This window comes from Coturnix japonica, chromosome 1, assembly GCF_001577835.2.
Source record: "Coturnix japonica isolate 7356 chromosome 1, Coturnix japonica 2.1, whole genome shotgun sequence".
In the NCBI taxonomy this organism is placed as follows: domain Eukaryota; kingdom Metazoa; phylum Chordata; class Aves; order Galliformes; family Phasianidae; genus Coturnix; species Coturnix japonica.
The window spans coordinates 82,041,766-82,062,642 of record NC_029516.1 but is presented as its reverse complement, the minus strand read 5'-3'; the positions used below and the strand labels follow the sequence as shown (position 1 = coordinate 82,062,642).

The 20,877-nt window shown below is 43.1% G+C and overlaps 1 protein-coding gene across 11 annotated transcripts in view; it reads left to right on the top strand.

The window, feature by feature from the left end:
- The first annotated feature begins 356 nt into the window (after positions 1-356).
- Positions 357-20,877, top strand: part of DCAF6 (DDB1 and CUL4 associated factor 6) — a 64,428-nt gene continuing 43,907 nt past the window's right edge. For 6 of the 11 annotated variants that reach the window (XM_015879070.2, XM_015879060.2, XM_015879052.2 and 3 more), the window contains exons 1-3: positions 358-590; positions 15,318-15,379; positions 19,761-19,853. In XM_015879070.2, coding sequence (XP_015734556.1) covers positions 497-590; positions 15,318-15,379; positions 19,761-19,853 — 249 coding nt within the window. In that variant the 5' untranslated portion in view covers positions 358-496. Of the gene's footprint in view, positions 591-15,317; positions 15,380-19,760; positions 19,854-20,877 lie in introns of all 11 variants that reach the window. The other 5 variants (XM_015879022.2, XM_015879002.2, XM_015878994.2 and 2 more) reach the window with 3 other exon arrangements.

The following is a 20,877-nucleotide window of genomic DNA, read 5'->3' as shown; positions in this document are numbered from 1 at the left end:
CCTGGAACAGGCTGCCCAGGGAGGTTGTGGATGCCCCGTCCTTGGAGGTGTTTCAGGGAAAAAACCCCAAAAGGTTTTTTTTGGACGGGCCTGCGCGCATTGATCTAGTAAAGGTGTATGTTTGGTGGCCCTGCCAGGCAGGGGGGTTGGAACTACATGATCCTTGAGGTCCCTTCCAACCCGGGTCATGCTGTGATTCACTCTGTGTCCTTCCGTCACCCATCACCTCCGCCCCAGCACGAGGCGGCGCTCGCAGCTCTCGCGAGAGGTGGGCTATGTCGGAGCACCGCCCCTCGCCCCGCTCCTCCCCCCGTTCCCGTGGGCGTTGCTCCGTGGGGCGGGGCTCCTTGTGGGCGGGGCGTGGCGCCTCCCCCGCCCGCTGGGCCGTGTCTCGCTGTCTGGGCGGCTTCGCCGTTCTCTCGCTCGGTGCCGGTCGGTGCCGCGGCGCGAGGCGGGCGCCGGTTTCCATGGTGATCTCGCGGCTCGGCCGGCGGCCATGTCCCGGGGCCGCTGCCCCCACCTGCTGTGGGACGTGAGGAAGCGGAGCCTGGGGCTGGAGGAGCCCGGCCTGCTGCGGCGCCACTACCTGGGTAAGGGCACAGCGGGGCGGCTCCCGGGTCCCCCTCTTCCCCCTCATCCCCCCCTTCCCTTAGCGGCTGGGCCCGGCCGCCAAGTTTCCCCTCCCGCTCTTGCCGCCCCTCCCGCCGCGGCCGGGGCCCCGCGAGGGGGGAGAACTGTTGCTCGGGGCCGCCCCTCATGGCCGTCGTCGGTCGGTGGGGAGGAAGCGGCCCCGGTGTTGTTCTCCGCTAATGGCGGAGGGTGCGTGCGTGCCTCGACCCCCTGCCCGCCGCGCTGGGCACGGTGCTGTGCTGCGTCGCAGAACTCTCGGCTTCGGTGCGTTCGCTGGCAGAGCCCCTCGGAGGGCTCCCATCCTCGATACAGGGGCTGTGTGCGCCTAAATGCCGTGTGCGAGGTTGAAAACTGTTGATCCTGCTGACTTTAGTTTCTATCTGGGTGGCGGTGTGTGGCAGCCTGAGCTAGAGCTTGTCCCAGCTTCAAATCGCAGAACAGCCCGTGTTGGACGGGACCCACAGGGATCGCTGAGTCCCGATCCCAGCCACACACAACACCACCCAAATCCAAACCGTGTGTCTGAGAGCGGTGTCCAAACACTCCCTGAACTCCAGCACTTGGGGATGCACCCACCGCCCTGGGCAGCCGTTCCATGCCCACCGCCCTCCCCTGTCCCTCACCCCCAGCTGCCCCTCTCCTGACACAGCCCCATGCCGTTCCCTCGGGCCCTGTCACTGTCACAGGGAGCAGAGCTCAGCGCTGCCCCTCTGCTCCCCTCGTGAGCAGCTGCCATGAGGCGTCCCCTACTTCTAGTAGTCAGATGTGAATGTCCTTCTGCCTGGGCACATGAGGAATGTTCCTTCTGCTTGCTCCTGTTAGAGCAGAAAGGTGTTAAAACTGGGGCTGTGTAGTGTGGGTTTTGAAGGGACACTGTGAGACTTCTTGCTCTGACGTTACGCCGGCTCTGATAGTTGACGTGTGAAATTTCATCAGTAGAAATCAGTCCTAATTTTATGATGATCTATGCGGAGCACTGCTCCCGTGCACTATACGTAACCAATTGAAAGCATCACTCTGGTGACTGGAGTAAGATCTTATTGTTAGGGATCTTATTGTTAGGGATGTTCACTGAATCTGAATGTGTAGCATTCAGATGTAGCAATGTAGCATTGTAGCATTTGAGGACATTTTCCTTGGGACAGGTGGGACATCCAGGTGGATTCATGCTAAGATAGTAACTGGTGGTGGCAAGTATTATCCAGTCCTTGAAGTTTATGCCTTAAGCTGCAGCTAGGAGTTGGAATCACATTCTGGGCTTAGCAGGTAGTGTGTTTGTCCTGGTGGTCTGCTTGTGCCTGGATTTAACCCATGGGCGGTCTGTTGTGCTTTTCATGTGCTGTTCTGGCATGTATTATGGGTCGTCTTTTCACGTATCAGCAGCTCTACGTGGGACTGTTGCTGTCTGGGTGGAGGCTGTGCTGAAGTCAGGTGGGTGGTGGTGGTTGTTGGTCCTGGAGCTCATCTGAATAGGGATTGAAGCTTGTACTTGTTGGGCTTCCTCAGCAGCCTGAGGGCTGAGACAAAGGCAGGACAGACATCTTGGTTATACAGAATAAAGTAGTTTGTTTGTCTTTTGCTGCTGGCCACCCTTTTCAGCCAGCAAAGCAGAAGAGAGGTCTCCCAGCAAGAACCTGACTATGCAGTTAAGGATGCATTGGAAAACACGTTGTGTTTAGCAGTGATAACTGTACAGAGAGCCATTGGCTTGGATAGTATTGTTATGCTACCAAATAAAATCTAGGCAGTACTTTAGGTGCCTGTGTATTGGAAGGACATGTCTAAGAAGGAACTGCTGTTTCTTATTAACTCTGCGTTTCGGTTTCATGTGAACTGGCAATCAAGTGGCACTCTATTTATAGCCCCTTTCAGCTCTCAAAAACAGCTGCTCCGAGAGGGCTCTGCACATCATATTGTGCTCCCCGTGCAGATGGCTCGCTCTGGGAATTGACGTCCTTGCAAAACTCTGCCTGGTTTTGCAACATCTTCTAATAGCTGCCCTGAAACGTGGTCAATTTAGGACAGAGTTGCAAAGGAAAGTCTAGTGGAGGTGGCCCAATGTGCACATGTCTGGTATGTGCCCTCTCTTCAGCATTTGAGGAGAGACTCAGGGAACTGGGTCTGTTAAGCCTTGAAAAAAGAAGGCTGAGAGGGGACTTGATCCAGGTTTATAAATTCCTGAGGTGTGGGAGCCGCAGTGGTGAGTCTGGTCTCTTTTCAGTAGTGCGTGGGGACAGGACTAGGGGTAATGGGATGAAAGTACAGCATAGGAAGTTCCACACGAATGTGCACAAGAACTTCTTTACAGTGAGGGTGACGGAGCACTGGAACAGGCTGCCCAGGGAGGTGGTGGAGTCTCCTTCTCTGGAGATATTCAAGACCCGCCTGGATGCCTACCTGTGTGACGTGGTGTAGGGAGCCTGCTTTGGCAGGGGGTTGGACTCCATGATCTCTAGAGGTCCCTTCCAACCCCTACAATTCTGTGATTCTGTGATTTGTGGGCTAATTAGTCTCCATTTCAAACAGCGCTTGCATCTAAAGTCTCCAGGGAAAGGCAGACTGCTGTAGAAGGCTGGCAGAAGCACTCTGTGCTCTGATGCGCTTTGGCCATTGTCTTAGTCTGATGCTGGCAGGTAGAATCCTGCTGCTGGGTCATGGTGGAAACTGAGCTTCATGCTCCTTTCAGTTGTTTGAAGCATCACGGGGCTTGTACGCTGAAAAACAGTAAGCTGTAATATCCTACTTAAGTTCTGCTTTGAAACTGACAGATGAATTTAGGAGGACAAATTCAGAGACGTGCTACTTTCCCAAGTCCCGAGTCAGTTCTGACAGCAGCTGAAGTGTTGGGTGTTGTCAACACGAGGGCCTACGTGTAGGTTAACTATAGCATGTCATTATCTGTCTAGAGCAGTAACGGCCTGGGATTCTCGTAAGAAGGAAGTAGATCCATAATTCCTCTGAAGTATTTAACCTAACAGCTTTATTTGCTTTCTGTGAGGGCTGTGCTGCTGAGGATGGCTCCGAGTGGCTGTGAAAGGACCATGTGAAGAGGACTGAAGACTCATTTTAATATGTATACATACATACATATATATATATATATATATATAACTGGCAGAGTGAGCTATCTGCAGAAACTTCATTAGTCTGAAATAATTTGCAGAGATGAATTGTTTGCTGTTTTGTAAGGATTAGGTTTGAGATCTACAAATTAACTGTAAGCAAACCAGTAGCGTGGTTAATTGTGGTCCAAGATTGCAAAGCTGCAGCAGCTTTTGCTTTCAGGGAGAACTGGAAATACATCATTATGCAGATAGTTCAGCAAGTTCTTTTATTTCCTAATCAGGCTTCGTTAGCTTCCCCTCTTTAGCAGGGTGAACTGTGGTAAAACTGAAACCACTGACAGATTGGAAGCACGTGTGTTTGTAGGTAGGGCTGAAGAACAAGGCGGGTAAGGGCGGCAGTGTCAATATTGGCTGTGTTGTAGTTGGTGACATTATTGGTTTATCCAACCAGCAGTGGCTTACTGAAGGTGGGTAGGATCGGGTGTTGCTTTAAAGTCAGACAGCTTGCAAGGTAAGAGCTTTGTAGCTGGTGCTGCTGCAGACTTGGAGATAGTCTCAGGGCATTTAATTGGCCCTCCTTTAATTCTTTGAGTAATACTTAGGATGTTTCAGTATTTTCTGGTGCACTGTTACATTTCACATCCTAAATCTCTTGCATTATTTTTCTTATCCAGCGTAAATTGAAGAGACTACATCTGTTACAGCTAAAAAATGCTATAACTGGGAGAGGTGTTTTATGCCATTCTGCATTTTCTGAGTCTGGTGTCTTAACTGCTGCTTGAAAAAAGGAACTCTATAACTTCACCCATTTCTTTGATTGCTGTTTTAGTATATATGGCTTAACTTTCTAGTGTACTACACCTGCATTTTTTTCTGTGCCCAGAAAACCGGCTCTGTAGTAGTTTGTGAAGCGAGGCTGACTGAAGGCTTCAGAAGGAGACAGGTGGGCATCCCAAACTTGCTTTGTTAGTGATGTTTTCTGAGTAGTAGAAACTTCTGCAATCAGAATTGAAATTTACAGTATAATGAATGAATGAAAGGAAAATGCATCTTTGAAACAAACCCAAGTACCTTTAGTACACTCCATCATACATCATCATCCAGACATTGACATGTCTGTCAAGGAAGTTTGGTATGAAGGAGGGAAGATTTAGGTTGGATGTTGGGGGGAAGTTCTTCACTAGGAGAGTGGTTAGACCCTGGAACAGGCTGCCCAGGGAGGTTGTGGATGCCCCGTCCTTGGAGGTGTTCAAGACCAGGTTGGACGGGGCCCTGGGCAACCTGATCTAGTAAAGGTGTATGTTTGGTGGCCCTGCCAGGCAGGGGGGTTGGAACTACATGATCCTTGAGGTCCCTTCCAACTCGGGTCATTCTGTGATTCTGTGGTAAAACACACCACCCACTGCCTCAGTGTGCTGACATCCACTGATGGGTCTCTGTCCATGTTTGGTAAGTGTCAGTGAATGCCATTGAACGGTATCTTTTCTGCATGGAATAATTCAGTGGCACCTCTCTGCTCTGTACACACCTCCATGTCAGATGCCATTTTGTCAGACTGCCCCTCTGTTGCCATCTGCCAAACAGCAACAGCACGTAACAGAATCATGGTGGGAAGGTTCAGCCTTTGCTGCCTTACCACCAACATCCACCTCTGGTCATATGACCAATATTATAACACAGGAGGCAGTACTTTCGGAGCAGTCCTCACGTGTTTCAAGATGGGGCAGTGATGTGGCAGATCTCTTTAGTTACCCTTCTTTTTTCTTCTTTTTTTTTCTTTCCCTGTAATCTTCCTCCAGTTGGGTTGTTTCCCATAATCGTATGAGTGCAGACCTTTGAGCATATACGTGTAGTCCCTGTTAAAATGTTGGCACTGCAATATGATGAGTTGTTATGCCTTTGCTTGCGATTCTTGATCTTCTTTGATTTAAATGCCCCGAAATAGCCCAGTGCGATATAGCTGATCATGTATCAAGAACTTGTTGATACTTGAAACTAGTCCTTTCCTGGCGAGGAGGAAGGAGATCACTCCGTTATTAGGTATGCCAGCCTTCAGACTAAGCTGGAGCTTTCCCTAATGAAGTGAAAGTCTCAGCTTTTCTTGTCCATCTTTGAGTTTCAGTGTGTTACTGATTCAGATATATCACAAATGCTTCAGTGTACATTGATTCAATAAATCACAGAATCACAGAATTGTAGGGGTTGGAAGGGACCTCTAGACATCATGGAGTCCAACCCCCTGCCAAAGCGGGCTCCCTACACCACGTCACACAGGTAGGCGTCCAGGCGGGTCTTAAATATCTGATATACTGAATATAAAAACAACAAAATGCAATCAGATAAACATCAGTGAATTTTAATGTATTCCTTGAATGGAGTGTAGGCTTTCCTTGGGAGGCTGAACACATGGATGCTTGTGCTCTCTATTTAACAGGTATTGTGGGGAAGATGAGGTTCATCCTTTCTTGCCCTGTGAACTGAACGTGATGTGAACATGGTGATCTTTATCTAGCTCTGTTCATCTACTGAAATGTCACCAACATAGAAAGCTGTCGGGCTTTATTTAGGTTATATTGGTTTGTAGCTATTCGGGCTTTATTTAGGTTATATTGGTTTGTAGCCATTTCTGTAGCCAGTTCCCATTATTCACTTTTCCTAAGAAAGGAGGGAAAATGAGATTCTCTTTGTTTTTATTTTATATGCCTTGAAAGTGCTCTTGAGTGAAAAAGAGTGATCACATGCAACGTAATGCACCCAACAACTTTGAAAAGTAAGGCTTGTTTTGTTCCCTCTGTTTTTAATACCCGCTTATAATTCAGTTGATATCACTGGTGTTGCTTGATAGTCATCTCCTAGCAAGACTCAGATTTCTGCTTCAGCTTTTGACGTCACCTGTTTTTAAACTCTAATCCTGGGCAATTTCCCAGTGTTTACACATGTAATCTCACAGGGATACTTATCTGTATCTGTTGTGCTCTGTGTCTCTACTTTGCTCCTTGCTCCAAAGCAGATGGCTTGTAATTCCCATACTAAGATTAAACAGTATTTTAAATGAGGTAAGTGTGCAGAATGGTAAAAGCTTCATTTCAGTTCTCCCCTGTCCAAATTCCCAGTTTTACCAGCATGTCTTTGCAGGAAAGGCAGAAGGCTTTATATTTGCCGGAAGGCACGTCTCCTTAGATATGCTGGTAAGCTTCTGTCTAATCGCTTCCTAATCTATTTAAAAACGTGGGTTGAGTTAGCTTAGGCAACTTTAAATAGTAGACTTTCTTTATTCTCCTGTCTTATTTTATTTTTTACCCCAGCACCTTTGCCAAAAGCAGCCAGGGAACGATCGCATGGTGATTTGTGCCAGCTGCTGGGAAAAGGCAGTAGGCACTGCTGGGCACTGAGAGGCAAACTGGGGCCGGGCAGTGTGATTAAGAGCTGATTCCAGTAGCTTTTTCTGTGTATCCATTTTCCGTGCTATGGTAGTTGTCTGTCTGAATGTGTGGAGGTGACAGAAGATCATAGTTCTGTTGCCAGTGGTCATCACTTTTGCACTGGGGCAGTTGTATCCCTGTTTCTGCTTCATAGATATCCTCTGCTCTTGCTGAAGTGTGGAGCCTCTGATTAGCCTCAGATGTCATAAGAAGTGCTGTAATGAACCAAATGAAGAACCAACCGGCTGAAAACTGTTTGCCTTTCTCCTGTCACAAAACCACACTGCTTTATCTTCTGCTCAGCTGCAATTTCGGATCTGTACTGGGTCCAGTCTTATTCAACATCTTCATCAACGACCTTGATGAGGGCATAGTGACCACCCTCAGCAAGTTTGCTGATGACACGAAGTTGGGAGGATTGGTTGATATGCCTGAAGGCTGTGCTGCCATTCAGCGAGACCTGGACAGGCTGGAGAGCTGGGCAGTAAGAAACCGGATGAGGTTTAACAAAAGCAAGTGTAGAGTCTTCACCTGAGTAAAAATAATTGCATGCACCAGTACAGGCTGGGGGAAGACCTGCTGGAGAGGAGCTCTGCTGAGAGGGACCTGAGTGTCCTGGTGGACAACAGATTGGCCATCAGCCAGCAGTGTGCCCTTGTAGCCAAAAAGGCCAATGGCATACTGGGGTGTATTAAAAAGAGCGTGTCCAGCAGGTCGAAGGTGATCCTCCCCCTCTACTCTGCCCTGGTGAGGCCTCATCTGGAATATTGTGTCCAGTTCTGGGCTCCCCAGTACAAAAAAGACAGGGATCTCTTGAAAGAGTCCAGCGGAGGGCCACTAAGATGGTGAAGGGCCTGGAGCATCTCCCTATGAGGAGAGACTTAGGGAACTGGGTCTGTTTAGCCTTGAAGAAAAGAAGGCTGAGAGAGGACTTGATCCAGGTTTATAAATTACCTGAGGTGTGGGAGCCATAGTGGTGATGCTGGTCTCTTTTCAGTAGTGCGTGGGACAGGACTAGGGGTAATGGGATGAAAGTACAGCATAGGAAGTTCTGCACGAATGTGCACAAGAACTTCTTTACCAGTGAGGGTGATGGAGCACTGGACAGGCTGCCCGGGGAGGTGGTGGAGTCTCCTTCTCTGGAGATATTCAAGACCCCGCCTGGACGCCTACCTGTGTGACGTGGTGTAGGGAGCCTGCTTTGGCAGGGGGGTTGGACTCCGTGATCTCTAGAGGTCCCTTTCAACCCCTACAACTCTGTGATTCTGTGAATGTGTGGCAAGAACTACGCAGCCAGCGTGGGGACAGGATAGCTGTCAGAATACAGCGTACTTGTCAATGAAATCCACTTAGGACTTGCCACTGTGTCATGGTTGGTCTCTCACAAGTTGCTATTTAGAATTTGCAAATAAAATACTGTCTCTGGGATTTACACTGCACTTACACTATGTGAGCAATTTAAGAATTGATATTAATATAGTTGATTTGTATTTATTAAGTATACTTCAAGCATAAAATGTGGTAGATGCTAAACAACAATTGAACAAGTTATCCATGGTTATTCACTTTAAAGCACCAGTGCTTGTGGCCTGGTCAGTGATGGGGCCCTTTGCAAGCTTATATTCAGGAGTGGGTGCACTTAGAATCTGGAATATATGTGAAAGTTAATTAGAGATGCTTCCACTAATGCAGACACATCTGTGTTATTACTTGTAGTAATTTACTCTTGCAGCTTTGATAGAAGAAAACAGATGTTGAAGTATTTTTTGTCAGTGTACGGACTGCTGGGTTGGAATTCCGGGCACTGTGTTGTATCTTCTTTAGGTTCCGTCCTAATATGTGAAAGTTTTGCGCTTCTAAATACATGGAGCTTATTCTGAAGTGTCTTAGGATTTAAGTGCAAGCTTGATTAACACTAAGTCATCTGGTGCTAAGTGTCTAGTAACAAAGCTCTTGGAGATTAAAATGGCGAGTAGGTCTCTTCACAGAAATTAAAATATTTGGTGTTTCTGTGCAGTGTTCAGACCTTTAATGTAGATGAATTATCATTAAAAGTAGGGAGGAATTTGGGTTTTGTGTTCTGAACTTAAATCATAAAGAAGCAGTTGTCCACAGCAACTTGAAAGGTAGGCTTTTAAACACTGATAAAAGCAAATGTTCCTGTTTTGGGGGGCATTTATACAGAGCTATTAGGAAATCTAAGAGAGGGCATTGAACAAAGGCCTGGAGGGTCACGCTAATGGATTTGGTTTCTAGCACTGCTGCTGATTCACTCTCTCATATGAGAAATTGCTTTGGTTTCCTGTGTCACAAATTCATTGTCTATAAAATGGGGCCGCTCTGAGTCTGTCAGCTAGCACGAGTTTTCAAGACTTCAGTCTGTGCTCAAGGATTTTAGCGTTTCTTGATGAAATGTAATGCACTGCTTATTTTCTGTAGTCCTGTTAACTGTGTGATGTACGGAAACTTCAGCTTGCTATATGGTGTATTCAGATTTATTTGTTAAGGTAAAACAGTGAGACAGAACAAAAGATGTGAGGACAGCTCCAAAAGTGATGCCTCCGGTGTTACTATGTTGGCCCATGATATCACAGGCTGAATTTGGTGGTATGGCAGTAGAGACTGAACTTTTCTGCTGGTATTTCATTGTGTGACAGATGGCAGCAGAGGGGCAGTCTGACAGAATGGTGTCTTGACGTGGGAGTGCACGTGGATCAAAATGGTGTCACTGAACTCCTCCATATGGAAGAAATGGCACCCGGTGGCATTGAGCAAGCACTGATGAATGTTTCTAGACACCAGTCAGTGGATGTGAGGTGGTGGATGGTGTGTTTCAGCACTGGTGACACTGGGTCACCTCCACTGGTACACATTTGTACGAGTGCAGCATGCAGGCTCTTGTTTATTGCTGGTGAATATGTACAGCTGATGGTGGTGGCTGTGTTGATACAGCCAGTGTTACTGTGCTCTTTGTAGTAATTTCAGTGGAAATAAATTTGAGGTGTTACTTTTGGGGCTACTGTATCAACTTAGTCATTGTGTGGAGTTTGACACAGTGCAATGAAATAAACCATTTACAAATGAACTGGACTGGTCGTCATCTCATATAGCAGCTTCACAAATGTATAAACTCAGCGCCGGAGGTCCAAGAGAACTTTTGCAGTGCTCTTAGAGCGAGATACTCTGTGCCCTGCAGTGGGAACAGGCTCTGGCTCTGTTTCAGTTTTAAACTAGGGCATTTCAAATGTCACAGCAAGCAAGCACCCAGGGACTTGGCCTTGGGAAGAGTCAGCTTGACTTAAATGAGCATTTGTTTGACAAAAAGGATCTATCAGCGCTTTTCAGAATAAAGATTAACTTTCAGTTTCAGATACTCTGATGGCGCAGCTTTGGATTAAAATCTGCATAGCACAAACACACTTTCAAGTCTAGACTTTCTTCATGAAACAATCTCTACTTTTTCAGTGGAAGAATCTGGAGTGATATAAAGGTCTTACATACTTGAAGCATTGAGCTTTTCTTCTGTCATGTGTTCTGAAGTACCATAGTGAGGTGGTTCTCTGGAGGGGCACATTGGCAAAACATCGTTGGTTTGGCATTATAACTATAACTACAGCATAGGAAGTTCCGCACGAATGTGCGCAAGAACTTCCTTACAGTGAGGGTGACGGAGCACTGGAACAGGCTTAATTCTTTGATGGCATGTACTTAAGAAAACAAACAAGCAAACAAACAAACCCAGTTTTTGGCTTTTACTGAGCCTGTCTGTGTTGCTAGGAGAAAAAAAGTCTACTGAGGTCTTGAGGTCAAAAAGTTATTCTGAGCTTTTGTCAAAAGTCTGCATCTCCCCCACTGTCTTACATGAAGGGAGATCCAGGAGGGCCACCTTTGCTGGAAGACACAGGGATGATGTAGCCTCTGCAGTAGGTGAATGAGAATTAAGGATTTGTCAGGATGCTTGTCACCCAGAAGAGCAGAGTCAGTTGAAGAGGAGAATTTGTCTTTTAGGAAGTCGTGGTAAGAGTTGTGACACGCAATCTTAAGAATGAAGTAGGAATGTAGTTACACAGAATCACAGAATTATCAAGGTTGGAAAAGACCTAGAAGATCATCTAGTCCAACCATTACCAATACTTCCCAGCTAAATCATATTCATCAGCACAACATCCAGATGTTTCTTGAACACTCCCATGGTCAGTGACTCCACCACCTCCCTGGGCAGTGCATTCCAATGCCTGACTGCCCTTTCTGAGAAGTAATACTTCCTAATGTTCAGCCTGAATCTCCCCTGCTGCAGCTTAAAACCATTCCCTCTAGTTCTGTCATCGATTACACGAGAGAGAGTTAGCAAGATAAAGCATTGAAAACAATACCATTTAATGTGATAAAAATATGAACGTTACAAAAAACATTCAGGTGACTTAAATGTTATAGTTGTCTGTTATCTATTTACTGCTGGGCTTTTTCACCAAGCCAGTGAACTTATTGAAGTCATTGCTGCAATACGAGGAACAAAGATTTTCTTCAGATCAGTTTGCTCAGGTAGTTCTGTTTTTATTTTAGGAGGAAAAAAAAACACATTCAGGATCTGCTGACTCCAGTTTTGAATTATAAGAAGAAAACTGAATAGATTGCTTCTAGCTTATTTTAGTACTTTATCAAGTATCACAGGTTGCTCAGAAAGCAACAGCTACAAAGAGCATAGTAATGTTATTTGATAGAGCAAATTCTCGGCTACAAAATACAGTTTTTCAGCATAGTCACCACCATTAGCTGTGAGTTTTTGCCAGCAATGAGCCTGCATGCTGTGCTTGTAAAAATCTGCACTAATGGAAGTGAGCTGCTGTTTCACAGCTGCTATGATATGGCTAGTTGCCCATGCAGTCCATCTTCCAAACAGCTGGATGTCAGGAGGCACCAAATCCAGACTGTACAGTGGGTGTAGTGGGACAGTCTAGCCAACATTAGCAATGAAGTCCATAGTCCCCCATCTCATCTGGAGCGTGCCGTTACATTGCAAGAGAAAGGTTGTCCTGGCCTGACTTAGTCAGCATTACAATGTAGAGGTCAGAGTTGATGGTTTGTCTGGATTCCAGGAAATCCAGAAGGATCACTCCTTTCCTATCCCAAAAGATGAAGTGCCTCACTATACCCACTGAATGCTGCATCTTGAACTTTGGTGGAGATTTTGCACGTTGCCTGCATGGACTGCTGTTATGACTCCAGCTCATAGTAGTGACACCATGTATCGATAAGGATGTTTTCCTGGAAACTGTTGCCGTCAGCCTCTTATCTGTTCTGTAGGACATGACAAAACTTAACACATGGTGTTCTTTTTAATCCTGTGCGAACATTCATGAGAAACACCTAGTGCAAACTTTGCAATTTGTCAGCATTGCCATTTTCGTATCCAAAGTGTTGAAGCTGATATTCAGCTCTGCAGAGTTTGCTGGTCATGCTCTGGTGATTCATGCAGATGAGCTGTTTGAGACACATTTTATTTGTGGTGGGACAGCTGTGCATGGCTGTCCAGAACATGGCTTGTTTGTGTTCCCACTGATGAAATGTGCCACCCACTGCATCACTGAGCCCACATCCACTCTTTGGTCTCAGAAATGTTCAGCAAGTCTCATAGAATCATAGAATGGCCTATGTTGACTAGGACCACAGAGATCATCCAATTTCAACCCCCTGCTGTGTGCAGGGTCACCAACCACCAGACCGGGCTGCCCAGAGCCACATCCAGCCTGGCCTTGAATGCCTGCAGGGATGGGGCACCCACAGCCTCCTTGGGCAACCTGTTCCAGTGTGTCACCACCCTCTGTATGAAAAACAACCTAATCTCTAACCTAAACCTCTTCTGTCTCAGTTTAAAACCATTCCCCCTTGTTCTATTACTGTCTACCCTTGTAAACAGCTGTTTTTCCTCCTGTTTGTATACTCCCTGCAAGTGCTGGAAGGCCGCAATGAGGTCTCCCTGGAGCATTCTCTTCTCCAAGTTAAACAAGCCCAGTTCTTTCCGCCTTTCTTCACAGGAGAAGATGTCAATGAATATCAGTGGGTGCCATTTATTCTGCATGGAGAAATATTTCACACTTGCTCCATATGCACTTCCATGTCAGACTCCATTCTGTTAGACTGCCCCTCTGCTGCCATCTGTCACATGGCAACAACTTGTATTGGGATATTGGTGCTCTGGTTCTTCCTCTACTGCCATACCAACAACATCTGCCTCTGATATTTTGGGCTGACATAATAAAATTGAGGCACTGTTTTTAAAGCAGCCCTTGAAGAAAGGAAGGTTTTTGGAGGCAAATCATTTTGACATTTCTACTATGTCTTACCCATCTCTAGTCCCTGAGCTATCTCTGAATTTTCTGAGGTCAGCCTGATTTTGGGTAGGAAACAGCCCACCAGCAGTGTAGGGAGGGTACTGGAAAGAAGTTTAACTCTTTGCTGCTATTGTAATATGCTATGCTAATGTGTGCTGTTAGAATTCTTACTCTGTCTGCACCTAGGGCAGTCAAACAAGACTGGAAAGACTAATGCTGAATATTGCACCACTTAATTAGTGAGGTAGTATGTTTTTAATTTGTTTTTTTTAGAGCTACTCTAGATGTACTTAGAAACAATTGCTGTATAATCATCTCACCCAGTCACACATCCTCTTAAAACAACAAAAAAATCCTTTGTAAAAGAATGCTCTACAGTCTGGTGCGGTACTCGAGCCGGAGTAGTGGAAGTCTGGCTGCCAAATCATGCCTTTTCATGGAGGGAAGGCTGGATGCACATTTACTGAGGCACAGTTGTAGCTGCTGGAGCTTGGAATGCTTGAAGATTCCCCGTGTCTTTGAGGGTGCGTGGCACTAATGTTCTGTGCCTGCTTCTCAGTCAGGTGTCTGGCCTGTGGCAGCCTGGTTTGTAAGGGGTCAGCTGAGGATACCAGGTGATCTTTTTGTGTTGTTGTTGTTCAGGAGAGTGTATGGGACAAGTGAAGACTCAGAGGAAACAGAGAGGAAAAACTATGGTTCCAAATTTGTACTGGAATGCCAGAGGCTGCAAGGCTGGGTGCCTAAATGGGGCCTCCCATTTCATCTGAACCTAAACAAGCTGTGAATTGTAGAGCTTTCTCATGTGGGCAGAGTTCTTTTCTGTTACATTTTTTTCTCTCTGTGGCTCCTTAGTTTCCTTGAGGGAAAACTAATTTGGAGTGTATGCAATAGCTGTGCTATTCAGAAACAATACAGCCTAATGCCTTACCTAGAGTTTTGTTCTGAGAACTCTAGAAATAGAGGATAGAAAAGATAATATTCTTGGAGTCTACAGGCTTTTAGGATTTAAGTGAAAAGATCAGGCTTGCCAATATTTGTCTTTTTTGAAAACATTCCAGGGATCATTGCATTCATTGTAACCTGTTTTCCTGATGCAAAGGCTCTCTAACCAAATACTTCCCACTTTCATTTAAGAACTTTGAGAAGTGGGGATGTTTTCAATTTGCCTTCTTTGCTCTTCAGTGTAGCAGCGTTATAAAGGGCAGTTGGATGGCAGCTAGCATGCAGGTAAGAACATAAAATTCACAAGACCTTGTTATAATTGATATACGTTTATAGGTTTCTTTCTTTTCTCCCTCATCTCTACTTTTTATATCACCTTTCCAAAAGTTAAGTGCAGTGGACTGGACTTCACTTCAATGCAGCATTAATAACGAAATTGAAGTTGAGTTTTCTCTTGCTTAAGAGCAAATGTAGAATTGTAGGTAATACTTTAAAGATCTTCCAATTGTTTGCTGAAATTGAGACCATATTTTACTCTAGATCTAAGCACATTCTCCTTTGTATACATTTTACAAGATGTCTTAGTTCTGAAACTACATTGTACTTTCTGTCTTCAGCAAAGTTGACCAAAAAACCCACAGGATTATTCTTGATATTACAGCAATTCCTTTCAGGGCAGCCTTCAACCTGTGAACTATGTGTGTTGCCATTTGTACACCACTGAAAGTGGTGGAAGAACTAGCAGATGTGATGCTTATCTTAACATTTGCAAAATGAAAACCATATGAATTGTTTTGAGACTGACACTTATATTCTGGTTCTTTGTTGTTTAGGTTTATACCTGCTAGTGTCCATTAGTAGGATCTAAATTAGTTCTTCATGTTACCATTTTAAAAGAGTATTGTAATTCATATTTTTCTTCACAGGGAGAAGAGAATTTATCCAAAGATTAAAACTTGAAGCAACCTTGAATGTGCATGATGGATGTGTAAGTGACTTGCTGCTTTTTGTTTGTTTGTTTGTTAAATTTTGTTAAATAGTGATTATGTTGCCACAGTAATACTTCATTGATTTAAAAATGCAAATACCATGTGTTAAATCTGAGCTGGAAACCTCTGCTTGTTGAAACATACATCTGAATTCTCTAGGTATTTGTTCCTTCTTAAGCACTGCACTTGAATGAGTTATGCTCATGTGCCAGGAATACACATGCTTGTCTTTTCAGTTGGAACCAATCTTTAAGTGGAACCATTTTGTGCTATGTTGATACGCTTCTTGGACTTAAATCAGTATTTTAAGTGATTTATTTCTTGTGCTTAAAAAGCAAAGAAATTTGTTTTAATGTTGAATGGATTCATGCTTTAATGTAATGCTGATTCACCAGTGTCAGAAAACAAGTTAAAATACCAGTTGGGTTTACTTGCCTATGCATGAAATTATTGAAGTAGTGAATAAATACTCATAGCTCTTTTCTCTGAATGAAGAAATTTCAGCTATTGGAATAAGATTCTTTTGCTATATTATTTTTGTAAATGCAGAAGTAAAGTAAGGATTGCAATGTCCTTCCTCATTCAATTGATTGTGCCATCAGTGGTAAATTATATTAGTCTCTTCCCTCCCACCCCTTCCTATTATAACAGCTCAATGAGCATACATTTCAAACATAAGGAATGAATGTCATAGACATCTTACTAAGAGTGTTTCTAGTTTTGTTATTTTCTTACAGACATTTGTATTCTTACATATATATATTTCTTATAGGCATTTGTATTCTTACATATATATATTTCTTACAGCCATTTGTATTCTTCTGGGGGATGAGTTTTGACTTGTATATTCTATGTAAAGCAGACTGTGTTACCAAAAAAGATGACCAACATACTTAAAGCACAAATTAATTTTTCTAATGGAGGATAAAGTCCAACTTCCTACCTACCATTTGACTTATATACTATACAAGAGAGAGATCTTGTCAAAAATTAGGCCTGTGCGTGTATTCATACTCAGTCACACCATCTTTGAGGCAGGATGACAGTTCTGTGAATTACTTGGAGTATGCATATTTTTGTAGTGTTAATATTACCATAGCACCTGCATGTTTGGGATGTGAGTACTGCTATCTGAGTTTAGCCCAGAAGTTGCTGTTTCCCATGTTGGCTCTCAAAGGAGCTTAAGAGGGTGAGAAGCTCTGTTGTAGGTGTATAGAATTAGATGAGATGCTTTCTTTTGAAGTTGGCTGCATTGGACTGGTAGCAGCTAAGGGTGAGGTAAGTAGAGAAGGAAGGAGCTCTAAAACATTTTGATTGAATCCTGTGAAAACCAACAAGGTAGAATTACAGAATATGTAGGTAGGTGGATCATTTGGTATGAGAAAATAATATGTTCTAAATCAGAAGGGAGAGGATCACCTGAAGGAATAACTGCTTGTTTCTATGTAGAGATTTTCAGTTCAAGTGTTTGGTGTACCACGCATCTCTCATTCAGCAGAGCATTTGTGAGCAAGTCACATTATAGACATAGTCCTGAAAGTTATGCTTAAAGTACTATAAGTAGTATGTTTAGCGTACTGTTAGAACATGTAGTTCTTACTTCTTCTTCCATGTTTGACAAGTAGTGCCTTCTCACTCCCTTCTGAGTTTGAGAGATCTTTCTAATGCGTCTCTGAAGACATTTTTATTTAATTTCTTCTGTTTTTATACACTGTTAACATATTCTGTTTACAAAAGAGTTAATTTTTCTGGTACATTACAAAGGAGTGAGTGAAAATTTAGAATTTTCAGCCTCAAGGCTTGGCTGCCTCCTATATTCTCTTTGAGGAGATCACAGAGGTGATATATGGACTTGACAGTGAGGAATGCAGTTTAGTGATGGAACTCAGTAGGTCAGGTTGGTGGTTGGACTTGATGATCTCTGAGGTCTTTTTCAACCTAGATGATTCTGTTTCTATGATAAATTTGTTTTTACCTATTTGAGTGACAAAAGTGCCTACTACTTCCTTTCAAGGCTAGTTGAGAAGCAAACGAAATTGTTTACAGATGATAAAGCATGGAATACCGAATAGAAAATAAGCTAATAGAAAAGAAGCTGTCTTTTTCATCTTAATTTTCTGTCACTTCAGTCTGTCGTCTCTCTTATTCTTACCCTAACTTGAAGAATTTCAAGCCCTTGTGTAGTAGCTGTTAAGCTGTGCTTTCAGCTGCGCACTGAGTGGCTGTGAAGGTAGTAGATGTATAGCTTTTCTAAACAGTGCTGCACTACGAACCAGTTTTCTAGGTAGTCCTCATTTGGTAAAGTATTTTAAGAGTGTGTTCTACATTGGAACAGGGTGAGGATTTTTTTAATCTGCTGTCATTGGCCATCTGTTTTCAGTTGTGTATGTCTTTTTATTGGGGTAATACAATGTTGGTCAGTGAAGTCTACTAAGCGCTGAGAAGCGTATTGTATTAACTGATCGCTTGTATAAAATAATTGACTTCTAGGGAAATAAAAGTCAAGCTTATTCCACTGAGAGGCTTGTTTTTTTGTCAGTAGTGTTGGGAAGGTGAATTAAAGTACAGAATTAAAAGCTTGTTTAGTTGTAGGCTTTCTTCTTGCTTCATAGTTTTTCTGAACCAAATTTGGCTTGAGTAGGGTACGCTGAAATTGCTCAAACCTGAATGAAATCAGAACTTAAAAGGAAAATGTTTGATGCCTTGTGTAGGCTTGTGATGCTGTAATTCATATAACTGTTCTCTCTTTCCTTTATTTCTTCTTATATGTTTCTTCCTATACTGTATTTGCTTTCAGGCTTTTCGGACATCCTTTCTACCTCTTTAAGTTAAATTATTGTGCAAGCTCTTTCTCACATCACTTGTTTTCCCCCTCCCGTCTCTACTTTTTACAGCTTCTTGTGGTTTTCACAGTTTTGTTCTTGTAACCTTGTGTCAGCATTTTGATTTCTTTAAGGGCAGTCATGGTATTTAGCTGCCTGAAAAGAAATGTAGATGAAAGCTAACATTCTATCACTGGTACTAACTGTAATACTGCACTGTGCTTGACTATGTGCTTTAAGTACTGTAGTTATCAGAGCGGTTTACTTCCGTTCTTTTCCATAACTTTGCATTTCAAATAGGTATTAATAGAAATGAGAATATGAGGGTGGAATATGAACCAAAGCTGCAGTATGGAAGGTGCAGACCTGCTGTGCATGGATACGCTGACAGAATGACATTTGCATTTCGGTTCATTTTCTAGTGTGTTATTTAGTGCCTGTAGTTAATGTAAAGATCATCAGCAAATATATAACGTTCTGGTAATTAATCCACTAGCCCATGTGATCCATGCAAACAGTTAATACTTGTTTTACAACTATGCCTAAGGGGAGACCCCAACAGAGCTATGCTTAAAATAGTTACTCAAATGAGTATTCTTATTTTAAACAAAAAGATTTTTGCCTTTCAGGCTTACACAAATGAGACATTTGAATCAAAAGAAAGCATAAGAAAAGAATATTTAAAAAATGGAGTTTTGACTGATGATATAGTCCACTCATATTAAATCACAGCAGTTATCCTGCCCGCAGCAAATAGCCATTGGAAAATGTTGATGGCTGTAGTTTGACAGCTAAAGCTATTTCAGAGACAATTTGAAATAATAATGGCCATGCATACAGTCTTTGCTGCTTGTGTATGAGCTACTGCTAGAAGGAAAAACTTGCTTGCTCTAAATATACTTTCTGAGTCTCCTGGATTTTGAGTTTACAGCTTTATGTCACTGACACAGTGCTGAACACAATATTAGGAAAAGGAAGATTGGTAAAGAAATGTATTGTAAAATTCTCCCAAAGACTTCGCTCCTCACTGTAGGATTTGGCTTTCTGAGCATGCATGCATTCCTCAGAGGGTGATCGGGGATGGATTCTGTATTGCTATTCATAGGATCCTTGAGAAGATGTGATGTCTGAGAAGTCTGTATAGCAGTGGATGTTCAGAATTTGGATACTGTGAAGATACAGTGATGTGACGGTAGTTCAAGTTCAGAGAACTCTGTGGAGTATATTTGCTGCATTAAAGCACTTGAGTGTATAAAATTGAGTGATTTGAAATCTTTGCGGGAAGGCTTAATTTATCTAATGGACTCTTCAGGAGCGAAGGAAACAGCTGAGTTGCGAATGGAGAGGCCATAGGTGAAGTGGGTGATTCCCTTATCAGTTTATTTTTAAAGTAATTTTTGGTGGGTGTGTGTACTAGCTGATGAAAAGTGTCATTATTTCAGTTTCATTTGTTAACTCCTTTTTTTTTGTAGTGTTGGGCAGGCGTAGAATGTTGATCATTTTAATAGTCTGAAAATTCTAATGCAAGTCTAATTTAATTGTAAATTAATTCATGCAGGTGAACACAATCTGCTGGAATGATACAGGAGAATATATTTTATCTGGTTCTGATGACACCAATCTGGTTATTACCAATCCTTACAGCAGAAAGGTAGGTTTGTTTCTGAATACTTTGTTTTTTTTCAAGTGAGATTTAAGTTGTTATTTTTTAAGAGAAACTAATTATTATCTGACAAAGATAATATCAGGCACTTTGTAGTGTTCTGTAAATGAGAATAAAACTTCACAGTGCTTTAGAACCTTAGTATTCTAATCCCTTGTAACAAAGGCATTATCCCATTTTACGGTAAATGGTCTGGCACAAAAGGAATGTAGTCTCACAACAGATTAGTGTCAGAATTAGCAAAAGCATTCAGTAATTGTGAAATTTTATAGTCAGATACGTTGTCTTCATTTTAGCTTCAAAATATTGTACTAGCTTCTGCTGTATTCAGTATACTGAGTTGTCTGTGTAATGTAATGTTGCTGAAATGAAGTGTCAATGTGTATTAAAAAAGTTGATTACCATTTAAAATGGCGTTGTCTTGTGTGCGTGTGGATGGAGAAAAATTTGTACTGCAAAGGAGGAAGCAGGTTTGTGGAGGTAAGTGTTGTAAAAAACTTGGCTTTCCCACTTCTGCACTGGCACAGGTTAAGATCCAGTCAATTGACTGCCTGTAATATCAGTTAGTATGCATCATATTATTGCACTGTTCCATAGTTTACTCTTTGAGCATCCGCTGTCAGTTTTCCTATGCAGACGCTCTGAGCTGTGTCCTTCAGTGCTGGGAATCCTTTGCAGCAATGTTCAAAGTCCACTCTTCCATATTCTCTCTGAGGCTGACACCTAAATCTAGAAGTGGTACTGAAAAATTAAATGTAGAAGGAGAAACAAAATGCGTGGTTGGTATGGTGGAAGGGAGTTTAAATAGGAGTTTATTGAGGCAGAATGTATGTAACTTCAGTTTGTGCTGTGTCCTCAAATAGGAATATTGTTAGTGTGTGCCTCTGAAGGAACAATGTTTGGAAAATGTTGAGTTTGATTAGTTTGGCTGCTTCAAAGAAACGCAGTTCGGATTGCTGGGTTGCAAATGATTCTGTGGTAGGTGTCTTTAAATGTTCAAATGGAGTAAGGT